The following is a 16,076-nucleotide window of genomic DNA, read 5'->3' on the forward strand; positions in this document are numbered from 1 at the left end:
CTAAAGGATTTCTAATATAAGTTTCTGGATTTCAGGCATACATGCAGAGTCACCCTTCTCTTAACAGATTCCAGAAATTCAGCATTTGTTGGGTCATTGTATGGTTTTGACTCCTCATCATCTAAACACAAGCTGTTGCTGAAACTGTTGTAAGCAAAATCTGAACATCTTGTGGCTGATTTTCTCCATAGATGTATTGAGACTGCCTACGAAAGGAATGCCCCACTCTGTCCCCTCTACATGCAAATGACTTTAATTTGTCATCACTCAAAGTTCTTGTAGCTTCATTTAGAGGGACAGTCCCATGTTCCCTTGTCTCTTTGAAAAGGTCACTCCCAATTTTTCCAGTTGAAGTTTGAATTACATGTGATCCTCTGCACTTGTGTTCACTTTCGTAGACCCTTACAGTCAGTGATGTGGTGGTCAGCACCTCAGCCAAGGGAATATATCTCTAAGAGCAGGAAACCCTCGTGGTGGTGTGCATGCGCTTTTAAAGACTGTAACTGTAGGCCTGTCGCATTTAGAAGATTTGCCTTTCATTTCATTTTTAACTAATTCTGCCCAGGCCAATTTATTTCTTGATACATCATCACTTCGGTTGTTTTCAGGTTTCTTATTTTTAGTCTTCCCTTTTTTTTGTTTTTTTAAGTAGACTTCATGCCCAGTGTGGAGCCCAGTGTGGGGCTCAAACTCACAACACTGAGATCAAGACTTGAGCTGAGATCAAGAGTCTGACGCTTGACCAACTAAGCCACCCGGGTGCCCCAGGTCTTTACCCTCTTATTACATTCTATAAATTCTGGGGGCCCTGGCTGGCTCAGTCAGTAGAACATGTGACTCTTGATTTCAGGGTCTTGCTTTCAAGCTCCACTTTGGGTGTGAAGCCTACTTAAGAAAAAAAAATTCTGCAAATCTTGTCTGTTGGCGGGGGGCAGGGGAGACGGGGCTTGGCCCTGTAGACTTCCTCTCTTACCCTCCAGCCCTCTCTAGCCAACTCCTACAATCTTATCGTTTATTTCTTTTTTTTAACTCCCTCCCTCCTGTGTGGGTCTGCATGCCTATTTTTTCCTACTTTTTAGTTTGAATGAATTTACTAAAATCTTTGCTTACCATTGCTGTTTGCTTCCTCACTTCTTCCTCTCAGATTCATTTTTCTCTTAGTGCTGATCTACCCCCCTTTATATTTACTTCACAGTAAGTCTCTAAATGTTAAACTTCCGGAGTCCACTCCCAACTGAAAAAGTCTTTTTTCTTTTCTTTTCTTTTCTTTCTTTCTTTCTTTCTTTTTTTTCTTTTTTTTTTTTTTTTAAGATTTCTTTCTTTCTTTCTTTTTTTAAAGATTTTATTTATTTATTTGACAGACAGAGATCACAAGTAGGCAGAGAGGCAGGCAGAGAGAGAGAGAAGAGGAAGCAGGCTCGATGTGGGGCTTGATCCCAGGACCCTGGGATCATGACCTGGGCTGAAGGCAGAGGCTTTAACCCACTGAGCCACCCGGGTGCCCCAAGTCTTTTTATTTTCATGCTTGAATCATGTTTGGGCTGTGTACGTAATTCTTAGATTCAAAGAGATTTTTCCTCTTGGGGCATCTGGTGAGTTCAGTTGGTAGAGCATGCAACTCTTGATCTTGGGGTTGTGAGTTCGAGCCCCAGATTGGGCATAAAACCTCCTTAAAAATATATTAAAAAATAAAAAATAAAGGCCACTTTTCATTAAAAAAAAAAGAGAGAGAGATTTTTCCTCTGAACTTTAAAAATTCTCTCCCTTTTTTTTTTCTTGCCTCTGCTTTTCAGTGAGAGACTTCCTGTCAACACAATGGTCATAACTTTGTAGTTCATCTCCCCCCACCCCCACTGGAAATTGCCAGGGTTTCCTTCATTCCTGGCATCTACCACTGTCACACTAGATCTGCATGTTGCTTTTATAAAAAGATCCTGATTGGCATTTGAAGGGTTCATGGTTTTTTCTTCCTGGGACATTTCCCTCTTTTACTTATTTGAGTGAAACTTCCTCTCACAATTACAGATCCATATCCCTGCATGAACACAGATGCAAAAATTCTCATCAAGATGCTAGCCAGTAGGATCCACAGTACTTTAAGAAGATTATTCACCACGACCAGGTGGGATTTATTCCTGGCCTGCAAGAGTGGTTCGACATCTACAACTCAATCAATGTGATGCACTATATTAATAAAGAATGGACAAGAACTGTATGATCTTCTCAATAGAAGCAGAAAAAGCAGTTGACATAGTACAGCATCCTTTCTTGATTACAACTCTCCCCAGTGTAGAGATAGAGGGAACATACCTCAATATCATAAAAGCCATACACAAAAAACCCACAGCAAATATCATTCTCAATGGGGAAAAACTGAGAGCTTCTCCCCTAAGTTCAGGAACAGGACAGGGAAGTCCACTATCACCACTGCTGTTCAACATGGTATTAGAAGTCCTAGCATCAGAAATCAGACAATGAAAAGAAATAAAAGGCATCCAAATCAGCAAAGAAAAAGTTGAACTCTCACTCTTTGAAGATGACACGATACCTTATGTGGAAAAACCAAGAGACTCCACCCCAGCATTACTAGAACTCATAGGAATTCAGAAAAATGGCAGGATATAGAATCAGTTGCATTTCTGTACACTAACAATGAGACAGAAAAAAGAGCAATTAAGGAACCAATCCTATTTCACCCAAAACTGTAAGATGCCTGGGAATAAACCTAACCAAACATGTAAAGGATCTGTACTCTGAAAACTACAGAACACTTATGAAAGAAATTGAAGAAGACACAAAGAAATGGAAAAACATTCCATGCTCCTGGATTGGAAGAACAAATATTGTTAAAATGTCTATGCTGCCCAGAGCAATCTACACATTCAATACAATCCCTAGCAACATACCATCAACATTTTCACAGAGCTGGAACAAATAATCCTAAAATTTGTATGGAACCATAAAGACCCCAAATAGGCAAAAGAAGGTTGAAAAAGAAATCCAAAGCTGGTGGCATCACAGTTCTGGACTTCAAGCACTATTTACAAAGCTGTGATCATCAAGACAGTATGGTACTGGCACAAAAACAGACACATAGATCAGTGTAACAGAACAGAGAAGCCAGAAGTGAATCCTCAACTCTATGGTCAACTTATCTTTGACAAAGCAGGAAAGAATATCCAATGGGAAAAAAACAGTCTCTTCAACAAACGGTGTTGAGATGACTGGACCGCCACATGCAGAAGAATGAAACTGGACCATTTTCTTACACCACACACAAAAATAGACTTAAAATGGATGAAAGACCTAAATGTGAGACAGGAATCCATCAGAATCCTAGAGGAGAGCATAGGCAGCAACCTCTGTGATCTTGGCTGCTGCAACTTCTTGTTAGACATGTCTCCAAAGGCAAGGGACATGAAGGCAAAAATGAACTATTAGGACTTCATCAGGATAAAAAGCTGTGCACAACAAAGGAAACAGTCGACAAAACCAAAAGGCAACCAACAGAATGGGAGAAAATATTTGCAAAGTCTTATCGGATAAATGGCTAGTATCCAAAAATCTGTAAAGAATTTGTTAAACTCAACACCCAAAGAACAAATAATCCAATAAAGAAATGGGCAGAAGACATTTCTCCAAAGAAGATGTACAAATGGTCAACAGATGCATGAAAAAACACTCAATGTCACTTGGCATCAGGGAAGTACAAATCAAAACCCCCTGAGATACCACCTCACACGTCAGAATAGCTAAAATTAACAAGTCAGGAAACAACAAATGTTGGAGAGGATATGAAGAAAGGGGAATCCTCTTACATTGTTGATAGGAATGCAAGTTGGTGCAGCTACTCTGGAAAACAGTATGGAGGTTCCTCAAAAAGTTGGAAACAGAGCTACCCTATGATCCAACAGTTGCACTACTGGGTATTTACCCCAAAGATACAAATGTAGTGATCTGAAGGGGCACCTGCACCCCAATGTTTATAGCATCAATGTCCACAATAGCCAAACTGTAGAAAGAGCCCAGATGTCCATCGACAGATGAATGGATAAAGAAGATGTGGTGTGTATATACAATGGAATACTACTCAGCCATCAAAAATGAAATCTTGCCATTTGCAATGACGTGGGTGGAACTAGAGGGTTTGTGCTAAGCAAAGTAAGTCAGTTAGAGAAAGACAATTATCATATGATTTCACTCATATGTGGAATTTAAGAAATAGAGGATCATAGGGGAAGGGAGGGAAAAATAAAACAAGAAGACATCAGAGGGGGAGAGAAACAGTAAGAGATTCTGAAGTATAGGAAACAAACTGAGAGGGGCTCCCGGGTGGCACAGTCATTGAAGCATCTGCCTTCAGCTCAGTTCGTGATCCCAGGGTCCTGGAATGTGCCCCAACTTGGACTCTGTTGAGCTGGAGTTTGCTTCTTCCTCTCCCTCTGCCTGCCGTTCCCCCTTCTTGCACACTCTCTCTGTCAAACAAAATCTAGGGGGAAAAAAAAAACAAGGGAAACAAACTGAGGGTTGATGGAGAGGAGGGGAGGGGAGGGATTGGGGTAATTGGGTGATGGCCATTAAGGAGGGCATGGGATGTAATGAGTACCGGGTGTTATATAAAACTGATGAATCACTGAACTCTACGTCTGAAACTAATACTACACTATACTTGAGTTAATTGATTTTAAAAAATTAAATTAAAAAAAATAAAAACTTCCTCTTATATTGTATTTTCTACTTCAGAGCTCTTAAAAAAAAGATTTTATTTATGTATTTGAGAGGAAGAGAGAGCGAGGGGAAGGAGCAGAGGGAGAGGGAGAAGCAGAGTCCCCACTGAGCATGGAGGCCAACATGGGGCTTGCAACATGGGGCTAGATCCCAGGACCCTAGGATCATGACCTGAGCTGTAGGCAGAATTTAACCAATTAAGCCACCCAGCCACCCATCTACTTCAGAGCCCCTTTTTTCTTTTTAAGATTTTGTTTATTTATTTGACAGAGAGAGATCACAAGTAGGCAGAGAGGCAGGGGGCGAGAGAGAGGGGGAAGCAGGCTCCCTGCTGAGCAGAGAGCCTGATACGGGGCTCAATCCCAGGACCCTGAGATCATGACCTGAGCCTTAAGGCAGAGGCTTAAGCCACTGAACCACCCAGGTGCCCCTACTTCAGAACTCTTATTAGCTGATATTGAAAGTTTTAAATTGGTCCTCCATATATCTTAGATTTTCCTTTCAATAAATATTTTCCTTATTTTGTCTTGTACTGTGTGGTACAAAAACATCTTGCCCATTTTGGTTGCTCTGTTGAGGGGTTTTTGTTGTCTCATAATCATGCTCACGTTTTCCTATTTTCAACACGAAATATATAATGAACAATTATGTTTGTATTTTGTCCTGTGCTGTGTGATACAAAAACATATTGCTCATTTTGGTTGTTCCATTGGAGGGTTTTTGTTTCATAATCACGCTCAATTTTTCATATTTTGAATACGAAATGAGTACATGAATAATCATGTTCGCATTTTGCCTTGTACTGTGTGATATAAAAACAGTGTCCATTTGGGGTGCTCTATTGAGGGGTTTTTGTTGTTTTGTAAGCATGTTCAGTTTTTCAGTTTTTGTTTTTTTTTTTTTAAAAATGCATGTGTTATCCTTTGCCTCCAAGAATGTTATAATTATTCTGAAGTCTTGTTCTTGCTCTATGAGCTATTTCACTGGGCAAAAGTTCTTCTCAACGCTGGATTTGATAGCTCTTTCAAGATGTTGATTTTCTTCTTATGTTTGGTAATTGCTCCTTAGAAGCTCAGCTTTTATCTGAGATTTCCCGTTAGACCGTTTGTGCTCTCCATGTCTATGTTCCTTAACAAAAGGGGGATGTGACCAGTCCTGGTGTGATGGCGGGGGGCATATCATGATGGCGGGTATTTGGGCTGCTGGTCTTCTGCAAATGGTGCTTCCCTTTCCTCCTCGGTGTCATCAGCCATCAAGACCACTGCTGTCCTTCCTTTCACCTAATGATCTCCTAACCACTGCTCTCACCTGGAGGCAGGTAATCTTGCTGGAGTTTCTCAGCCCCAGGAGACTAGAAGGGGGAGTGTGTGGCGTGGTTAACATGCTTGGTGGTGCCTGTTGTGACATCCTGAGTCATCAGTGCCTTGTGGATGACTTCTGAGCCCCAAAGCCCCCAGGTTCCACCCTCTTTGAGCCTGGATTGATTTCGGTGCTGTTTTCAACTCCTGTGGTGGTCAATCTATAGCTCTGCACATTTTGGGCTGTGGTTTTCTTCTCTGACCAGTTCCCACCTGCCAACTAGCTCTCGGAATTCTCAGGGTTTAGGCTCCACCAAGGGCTCTCCTTGTTGTCCAGGGTGATTATGAATTTATATTACTTTTTTAAAAAGATTTTATTTTTAAGTAATCTCCACATCCAACGTAGGGCTCAAATTTACCACCTCGAGATCAAGAGTCCTATGCTCTACTGACTGAGCCAGTCAGGTGCGCCTGTATTACTTATTTTTCTATCTTTTTTAAGTTTTCACTTTTAACCAGCTGGGATGGGAAGGAAAGGCTGCAGCTTGTATTCTGTCTGTAATCTGGGACTGGAACCATCTCCCATAGGCCTCTCTCCACCATAACACCAATGTTGATGGCAGGCAGAATAATGGCTTCGTCCCTTCCTCCAGGAGGTCAGTGTCCTAATCCCTGGAAGCTGTGCAAATGTTATGCTAGATACCAAGGGAGAATTAAGAATCCAGATGTGGTTACTGTTGCCGAACAGCTCAACCTTACAATATGGAGATTATCCTGGATTATCTGGGTGGGCTCTACGTAATCACAAGGATCTTTAAATGAGGAAGAGGGAGGAAGAAGAACTAGTGTCAGAGGGATTGATGTGATGAAAAACCCAACTGGTCACCGCTGGGGGTGAGGATAGATGGGGGCCAAGGAAGTGGGCAGCCCCTTTAAGCTGGAAAAGATAAGAAACAGATTTCTGGCCTAGAATCTCCAAAAATGAACATAGCCCTGCCCACACCTTTATTTTAGCCCAGTGAGATCCATTTTGGACTGCTGACCTTCAGAACTGTAAGATAACAAATGTGGGCGGTTTTAAGCAACTAAGTTGGGTGTAATTTGTTACAGCAACAATAGGAAGTGAACACAATGTTGAAATGTGATTGTTGGTGTCTGTCCCTCTACCTCACTGCCAGCTTCTGGAGAACAAGAGCCATACTGTTGTCTCCTTTATTTACTGGGAATCCAGCACAGGATCTGGGACACAGTCAGGGCTTAGCCAATATTTGTGGAACGAATGAGGGAAGGAAAGGCTGCTCTCACTCTTTGACGTTCCACCCAGGCTCTGAGATTGCAAAGCAGTCACTGCCTTTCCCCTTCCCCAGGTCCTGGACACCCGAAGCCCTTTGATCTCACTTTTCTTGGTTTTCCTTGTCCCCCGCTGCAGGTCTTAGGCTAATGCACTTGCAGCTGCCTCCCCTGCTGGGGACCGTGGCTCTCTCCTCTCCAGCCCTGTGTGCAGCAAGAATTGGGATGGAAGACACGTGTCACATATGTACCCAACTTTGCCCACAGGGCTTCTGGGGAGTTATGCCTGAAACGAATGTTTTCTTCCTCTCTGGGATCCTGCCTGCTTTCCTCTCTTCTCTCAGCTGCCTCCCTTCCTCTTCCCCCAGCCAGCTTCTGCACTTTGCCAAGCGGCTTGAATGAGGGACACAGCTTTTGGTTCATCTCTTCCTTTAACCACAAGGTTCCCATCTTCCTTGCAACACTTCTGAAACCTTCTCATATGGTCCCAGCAGTTTCCAGGAGAGACAATGAAAAGACTTAAAGGCACTTTCAGGCCACCTTGGGTTTACTACTGATGAGGGAGCAGGAGGCTGGCTGAGGACAAAGCAAAAGCTGGCGCCTTGCACCCCCTCTTCACCCTTTCCCCTCCATAAGTGTAGCATCCCTCAGGCAGCCCTGACTGCCATGAACAATAAGCAAATAGTTAACTTGCAGAGCTCACAATCCTGCTAGACAGGAGTCTCCCTTGGCTTACAAATGTCCTAAATCTCACTAACAAAGACGATTGATAGCAGGACACAACCCGGGGCAGCCGCATCTCTGCCTGCCCATGGGTCCTGTCCCCGTGCTCTAATAAACCACCTTTTTGCACCAGAGACGTCTTAAGAATTCTTTCTTTAGCCGTCGGCTCCGAACCTCACCCCACCGAACCCCACCTAGGTTCAAGAACTTCATCACTACAATGCGGCTCAGGGACTCCCTCAGTTCTTTTTCAGCAGAACTGCAAAATTCCCTAGGCTGGGCTTTCTGAGCTGTTGCTGGGTCACTGCGATACTGTTATTTTGTTGCTGCCTTCTGAGGCAGCCATTCTCAGGCCCTGGCTTCTCTCATCCTGAGCTGAGTTTGGCTTCTGCCTTCTGGCTTTCCCTTTGTGTGCCTTGTGTTCAGTCTCTCCTGGAACCAGGCTCTGATGGGCTCGCTTGGTCACGGTCTAACGCAGCGTTCTCATGCCAGGCCTCCTGTAATGCTGCTGATTTGTTCCATATGTTTGATTCTGGTAACCGGGCCAATTCCTGGGCAGTCTTTTGCGGTTAGGTCTGGTAGCAGAGCCAAGAGAATCAATGTGTGGAAACTTACATAGTGAGATTGCTGCCTTTGACCACTGGGTCCTGGTGCCGTCTGTACCAGGCACGGGGATGCCGCTCAAGGGCAGACTCCTTAACACAACTCTATTTTTGTAGGTGATATTCACACCTCTTCATTCTTTTCCACTTGCCCCGTCCCCCCACCCCCCCACTCCATGAAGATACCTAGTTAATGAAACAAGTAGATCATCCAATTTCACCCTCCCTACAACTCAATTTCAGGTGTGAACTTTTCATTTTGGAGGAATCCTTAGGTCTCCATCATTGGATCTGCTGCAGGAGGCTGGGGCACTACAGAAGTGAGGTCCAGATCTAAGATAATGGCTTCTATTTTAACAATGAGCTGTTATTTCTGTTCCCCTGTGGACAACGGTCTAGGGGTCTGCATGCTCCGAAGGCATCAGAAACAAGCAGGACAGGACTCTGAGGTCTGTATTCTCTTGGTGGATGACTTTGTCTCTTTTTTTGAAGATTTTTTTGTTTATTTATTTGGCAGAGAGAAAGAGAGCACAAGCAGGGGGAGCAGCAGCAGAGGGAGAGGGAGAAGCAGAAAGGGAGAAGGAGAGAAAGAGCACCAGTAGGGGAGCAGGGAGCAGAAGGAGAGAGGCAATTTCAAGCAGACTCCCTCCAAGCCTAGCACGGAGCCCGAGGAGGGGCTGGATCTCAACCCCGAAATCACAACCTGAGGTGAAATCAAGAGTCGGACACTCAACCGACTGAGCCACCTGGGCGCTTCTGACTCTGTTATCCTTGTATGAGGACTCTTTCCTCCCTTCCAGAGCTGCACCCCTGCCGCCTAAGCTGGTAACCGGCTTGCCTTTCCTTAACGCCTTTGATCACAAGCATTTTGTAGAGGCGACCCCACGGAAATTAAAGGTGTCATGGGTGCTACCCATGGCAGCTGCTTTCAATTCACTGCTCTCCTCACACAATTAACTTTGGGAGGTTTTAGTGGTTTGCCTGGAAGGTGCAGCTGAGCATTTCCGATTTTAGGACAGCTCATTGTCCTCAAACGACTGAACAACTCATTATTTTTATCATTAAAGTCAACTTATCACGTATTGCAAAAAAAAAAAATCCATATAATCATGCTTATTTCTGTATTGTGCTCTACTGATCTAACCATTTTTGTCTACCTCTTTGTCAGTTTCATGCTGCCCTGGTTACTGCTGCTTTCTTTACAGGACATTTTGCTACTGCTAGGGCAAGGACCCTATTAGTGCCTCCTACTCTTTTTTTACCCTCAAAATGTTTTGGCTGTGCTCATGTGAGTCTTCCAGAGGAATTTCAGAATCAACTTGTTAAGTTCCAAAATCTCCACATCGGGATTTTGATGGAAATTGCATTAAATTGACATCATTAGAATATCAAATCTTCTCATCAGGAACATGTTGACTTTTCATTTATTTAGGTCGTTGTTAATGTCTTTAAAGTTCTCTGGTTTTCTTCATATGTTTCTCAAAATGTTCCAGGTATATACTTTTTTTTTTTTTCTGTTTCAGCCAATGGGATTTTTTTTGTTGTATTTTGTTTTTCCATTTCAGATGTTAATTTTTTTAAACAGGTTTTGTCTTAGTCAAGGTTCCTATGGTAGCAATTTACAGAGATATTCTCTAAGGCAAAAAAAGGGGGGGCTGGGAATTCTTTGGAAGCTGGCCAAGGCTGCCTCTGCTGCCTGAGGGCAGAAGGGGGAGTGGGCCTCAGGAAGGGGCCTGGAAACAAGAACTGCTTAGTTTCTCTGTGTTGCTTTTCAGTAGATGTTTTCCTCTCCCTCTGTAGTTTATAGCTTTCTTTGCTGCTCTCTTTGTCCCACTCCATATTTCTGGTAAGCAAGGCGATATAGAGCAAATCTGGCTACAGGGTCTATCCATGTGAATGGAGCATTTCTCAGCATCTGCGGCTGGATCGACTCCTGACACGGATTTCAAAGCTCTGTAACGTCAGGAATTTGAAAACAAACTGTCTCTTCTCGCCTAAGAGGGTTAGAGTTGGCAGAAATGGTGTGGGAGAACCCTCCCTTCCTAGTTCCAGATGACTGATAAGCAGGGACTGACAATCATCACTGCTCTGGGATTAATAATTCAACAAAAATATATTGAGCCCATACTGCTTTGCTGGTCACCATGTGCTTCCGCTTCATTTTGGCTCAGATCGCGTAGTATCCCATAAACACTGAACTGTGTGGTTTAGGGACATAAATTGCCATTTCAAATATTTTGGCTGTAGAAAATAAGATCCTTCCAATTTTGTAATTTGAGATGAAGATAACTATATTGCCACTCTAAACTGGCATATGACTCATTTTGATTTCTCTCTGTAGAAAAGGCACTTATTAAAAAACAAAAATGAAAACTTTCCTTGAAAATCAAATTCTGCTACAAGACTTTTTTTTTTTTTTGCCTGGTAGAGGGCTTTATTTCACTGCAGGAGTGGGAGGGAGAACCTGGACAGAGGGCAGCAGGCAGGATGGGGGCGGGGGGTTGATCCTTGGGACAGGGACTGGGATGGGAAAGCGCTACCACCAAGCCTGCTGGGAAGGAGAAACTACCTTTTTCTTTCCCTAATCTAGTTCCGTAGTTGCCATCCTTTTTTTGACTGGGAGCCAGGTGAAAGGTACAATGGGAACTTGGAGCCAGGAAACTGGCAGTCTTGACTAAACTGGTTACTAATTGAACGACCTTCGCAGGTAACCTAGCCTCTGTGAAACCGCTTTCTCATTTTCAAACCGGCATAACAATTCTTAGATTCAGGGGTTATAGAAGGAAACACAAAAAGCAAAGGCCTGGACACACGTGACACATTACCAATCACAGTGGGAGTCTGACACTAGCGAAGGACAATGATTTGGAGGGACATTAGGTAAGTGTCCGGGTAACTCCAGAGGTGTATCTTGGCAAGCCCCAGCTCTTCCAGCAGACACCAAAAAACTTCACATGGCGAACGCGTTCTCCTTCGTTCGCTTTGGCCGAGTCCTTTCCTCACAGAGAAAACTCCATTTCCCCAAACTGTGCTTCCACGCCCAGTCTGCAAACAAGAAGTCAGGTTTTCCTCCCAGGCCTGGAGGGGCTCTGGAGAGCAGAGCAGGAGACCCACGCTGAGCGAGGCCCACAAATGGGGCGGGAGTGGTGGGGGCAGGGACGGCAGGCTGGAGTCCCGACCCCAGCGGGCCCCGACTGCCGAGGGACCGCCCCGTTCGCACCAATCTGTCCCCGCCTCTGTCGGACACGTAAGCACGACTGAGACCGTGGCTTCCGGCAGCTCCGGTGTGCTTTCCGGTTGTCCCGCCTACCAGACTTCCTTCCGGGGCGGGACTTCCTGGTCATTATTGATAGATGCCGGACTGCAGAGCTGGTGGGAGGAGCACACAGAAGGTCAGTGTGGGTGGCCAGACCTTACGCTTCTCGAAAGGGTACCTGGGAGGACGCTCTTCCTCGCCCTGTTTCTTACTTCTTTCTCCCCGCGAGTCCTCGGTTTGCGCGGACGTCCTGGGATTTTGGTACCACCACCCACTTGAGGCTCTTCCGCTTCCTCTTTTCCCAGGCTCCGCCCCCAGCGTCCCGTGGCCATGACGACCGCCCAGCGGGACTCTCTAGTGTGGAGGCTCGCGGGGCTGCTGCGTGATTCCGGTAAGTGGGTACACGGTTGATCTGGGGCTGCAGCAAGGTGGGGATGTACCCTGCCTTCCAGAGACACTCTCGCCTTAGAAGTCATAGAGTTACAGCTGTTTAAGCTAGGAGGGTTTTGGCGTCAATTTTTTTTTTTTTTTTAACTCCTTTGAAGTTTATTCTTTGGTGCCCTTGCTTACAGGGTCCTCTGTTTTTGACATTTCAGACCTTAGCCATCCTTCGAGTCCCAACTCCAGTACCACTTCCTCAACGCGTTCTCTGATGCTGTAAATCTCTGGAGATTTACGCGTTCTACTTGGCTGTAAATCTCTGGAGACCTGGGACTGGCATAATCATTGCTCTAGTGGCAAAACCCTTAGTAGAGTTAAAAGCACGAGATTTGGAGTCAGATGCACTTGGCTTGGAATCCCAACTCTTTCAAACGCGGCAAAGTTGCTTAAGTTTTCTGAGCTTCAGTTTTCCACAGCAGGAATATGGCATAACGATTGTACTTAACTCAAACGGTTGTTGTGGGGGGTTAATCTTAACCCGCGTGAAGGGCTTGGGACAATGTTTGCATACTATGTAAGGGCTGAAAACTGGTAGCTGTTGTTACTACAGTTTCTTTTTTCAGTTCCTGGGCACGGTGGAGCCACACTGGTTGTTCAATGTGTGGTTGACATTCATTGTGGTAAAGCAAGCCTTGATTTGAGATCAGACAGAAGTAACAACTTACTGCCATTTATATCAGCTCAATTAGTGTTCTTCTCCAAGCCCCAGTTTCCATCTCTTTAAGGGGTGGTCAGTAGTGCCTCTCTTTAGGAGATTCCGGTGAAGTTTAAATGAGGTTAAAAAGTTGTCTGCCACATGGGCGCCTGGGTGGCTCAGTGGGTTAAGCCGCTGCCTTCGGCTCAGGTCATGATCTCAGGGTCCTGGGATCGAGTCCCGCATCGGGCTCTCTGCTCAGCAGGGAGCCTGCTTCCTCCTATCTCTCTGCCTGCCTCTTTGCCTACTTGTGTTCTCTGTCAAATAAATAAATAAAATCTTTAAAAAAAAAAAAAGTTGTCTGCCACATACCACCTGATTAATGTTAGCCACTTGCCCGTTGCCTGTACTTGCATTGGTGGTGCCTGTGAAATCTCTCTTTAGAGCGGTTTTACCCTCTGACTTGTTTTATTAACTGTGTACATGTTTTATCCCTTCTATACTAGGAGGCTCTTTGAGGGTGAGAAGTCTTTGAACCCTGTCTGCGTCTAGCCTTAGTGTCTAGTATCTGAACATCTTTCATGTGAGGTTGCAGGATTTATCAGTTCGTTCAGCACAAATCTGATCTGGTGTTCCAGGGTTAGGGATGATGGTGTGTGTGTGTGTGTGTGTGTGTTTGTGTGTGACTATAAGAGGTAGCAAGAGATTTTAATGGTGCTGGCATAGTTTTGTATCTTGATTGTGATGTTGGTTACAGGAATCCACGCCAATGCCAGACAAGTAGCAGAGAACTATAGGTACAGACTGTTTCAGTTTCCTGACTTTGATATTGTGTTATGTTTACATAAAATGTAAACATTGGGGGAAACTGGGTGGAGAACGTAGGGTACCTCTCTGTAATATTTTTGTAACATGTTTTGACTCTATCCTTGTTTTTTTAAAAAAAAAAAAGTTAAAAAAATATTTCTCCATGCCTACCTCATAGCTATACTTCTTAGGTGCAGTGATTGGTACCAAGGTGATCAAAAGATCTCCTCAAAGATGACAGTCTTATTAGAGAGAGCAGTTTTAACATGAGGATGGTGAATAATGCTTCAGTGCTATAACGAGTGGTTCTTTTCTCTATGACATGCATTTTGGGATGGTTAGAAAATTTCTGTAAGTGTGCATATTACTTTTGCAATCAGAGAAGTAAAGATGAAACACATGGGACACTTGGCTGGTTCAGCGGTGAAACATGCAAGTCTTGATCTTGGGGTTGTGGGCTCGAGTCCCACGTTGGGTGCAGAATTTACTTAAAAAAAAAAAAAAGTGAAATGCCCAACCAGCTTTTATGTAAAGTGAGTGATTATAGTATAAAAGGGCAGCTGTGTCACGCACTGAGAAGCCTTTCTAGAGGAGGAAGGTCTCAACTGGGCAGAGTGGAAGGGAATGTGTCAGAAAATGAGGAATCTGTAAACCCAGCCTACTGTATTCCCAGCACCTTGAATAGACCAGACTCTCTTGAGCAGATGGTGAAAGAAAATTTGAAAAAGTTGGTTGGCTGTAGCAAACACAAACTCCTGTCATCAGACTGAAGAGTTAGGATTTTTGTGAAGCTGGAGGTAAGCTGTGGAAGACTGTTGAGCAAGGAGGAGAGAGAATGACCCCAGCAGTAGGAGCTCTACAATATGGATTGGAGTGGGTGTATTCCAGGGTCACAGAGTCTCAGAATAAAGGGAAAGACTCCTTTGTTGGGGTGCCTGGGTGGCTCAGTGGGTTAAAGCCTCTGCCTTCGGCTTAGGTCATGATCTCAGGGTCCTGGGATCGAGCCTTACATCGGGCTCTCTGCTCGGCGGGGAGTCTGCTTCCTCCTGTCTCTCTGCCTACTTGTGATCTCTGTCTGTCAAATAAATAAAATCTTAAAAAAAAAAAAAAGACCCCTTTGTCATGTTCTCCTTATTGTCTCCGCCTTTCCCTGCAGGTGACGTAGTCTTGTCCGGCTGTTCCACCCTGAGCTTGTTGACCACCACCCTGCAACAGCTGAACCATGTATTCGAGCTGCATCTGGGGCCATGGGGCCCTGGCCAGACAGGCTTTGTGGCTCTGCCCTCTCACCCCGCCGACTCCCCTGTCATCCTCCAGCTTCAGTTCCTCTTTGATGTGCTGCAGAAAACTCTTTCCCTTAAGGTCCTGCAGTGGGAACAGTGTAGGGTGTGGGAAGAGCCCAAGAGCTGGGAGTGGGGAGGGGCAGGAGCACGAGAAGTCTGCAGGGCCTAGATCAAGAAGGTGTGAGAGCTGTGTGTGGCTGTGTGAGGGTGGAGAGACCAAGGAAAGGAGGTGTGTGGCCTCGGTGACATGAGGTTTTTTTCTTTTAGCTGGTCCACATCCCTGGTTCTTCCCTCCCTGGGCCCATCAAGATTTTTCCCTTCAAGTCCCTTCGGCAGCTGGAGGTATGGAGTATTGGGGGATGCCGGCATGCAAAGCCCTGTTTGAGACAACGTTTTGGGAATGGGAAGAAGGGCCCCCCTTTGGTGGGTGGGCCAGGCCTGAGTGTGTCCACTGCTCTGCAGTAACACAGCATCTTTTCTTTCATTTAACACTGCCTTCAACCATGGTTGGCTTTGTCATCTTTTCCCTCTCCGTAAAAGGAGGAAGTGAGGTGAAGCCTCTGTCTTTTGTGAAATTCTGTCTGTCTCCCTCTCTTTCTCCTCTCTCCCTCCCTCCCCCTCAGCTCCGAGGTGTTCCTCTTCATTGCCTCCGTGGCCTCTGTGGCATCTACTCCCAGCTAGAGACCCTGATTTGCAGCAGGAGCATCCAGGCCCTGGAGGTAAGGAGGATAAGGGCTGGGCCCAGATCCCCGTTCTTAGGGATGGCGTAGAGGACCACACTCTGCTGTTCCTCTGTAGGGAACGTTCCCTCTGCAGCCTTCCCCGCCTCCCATGTCCCTTTGGACAGTGTTCTTGCCCCCTCTGTGGCGCTGCCGGAGTGCTGTGTACTTGTCTGTATGTTTATGGTCACACTTACATCTTATATTCAGTATTCTCGTGTCCATCTCCATTTTCCCCACAACAGACTCCTGAGGGTAGGGCCCTGGGTTTGCTTTCAGTCTGTCTCTGCAGGCC

General features: G+C 45.2%; 1 protein-coding gene and 1 pseudogene across 4 annotated transcripts in view; one reads left to right on the top strand and one right to left on the bottom strand.

Annotated features, from left to right (window-relative positions):
- Nucleotides 1-12,229, bottom strand: LOC116597045 (annotated as a pseudogene).
- Nucleotides 11,933-16,076, top strand: part of STK11IP (serine/threonine kinase 11 interacting protein) — a 19,471-nt gene continuing 15,327 nt past the window's right edge. For 2 of the 4 annotated variants that reach the window (XR_004288568.1, XR_004288569.1), the window contains exons 1-5: nucleotides 11,957-12,033; nucleotides 12,203-12,288; nucleotides 14,936-15,141; nucleotides 15,330-15,404; nucleotides 15,686-15,781. Coding sequence is in view for 2 of the 4 variants with exons in the window: in XM_032354930.1 (XP_032210821.1) it covers nucleotides 12,228-12,288; nucleotides 14,936-15,141; nucleotides 15,330-15,404; nucleotides 15,686-15,781 (438 nt within the window). In the remaining 2 variants the exon portion in view is untranslated. Of the gene's footprint in view, nucleotides 12,034-12,202; nucleotides 12,289-14,935; nucleotides 15,161-15,329; nucleotides 15,405-15,685; nucleotides 15,782-16,076 lie in introns of those variants that run through there. The other 2 variants (XM_032354930.1, XM_032354928.1) reach the window with 2 other exon arrangements.

Source organism: Mustela erminea, chromosome 8, assembly GCF_009829155.1.
Source record: "Mustela erminea isolate mMusErm1 chromosome 8, mMusErm1.Pri, whole genome shotgun sequence".
Lineage (NCBI taxonomy): Eukaryota > Metazoa > Chordata > Mammalia > Carnivora > Mustelidae > Mustela > Mustela erminea.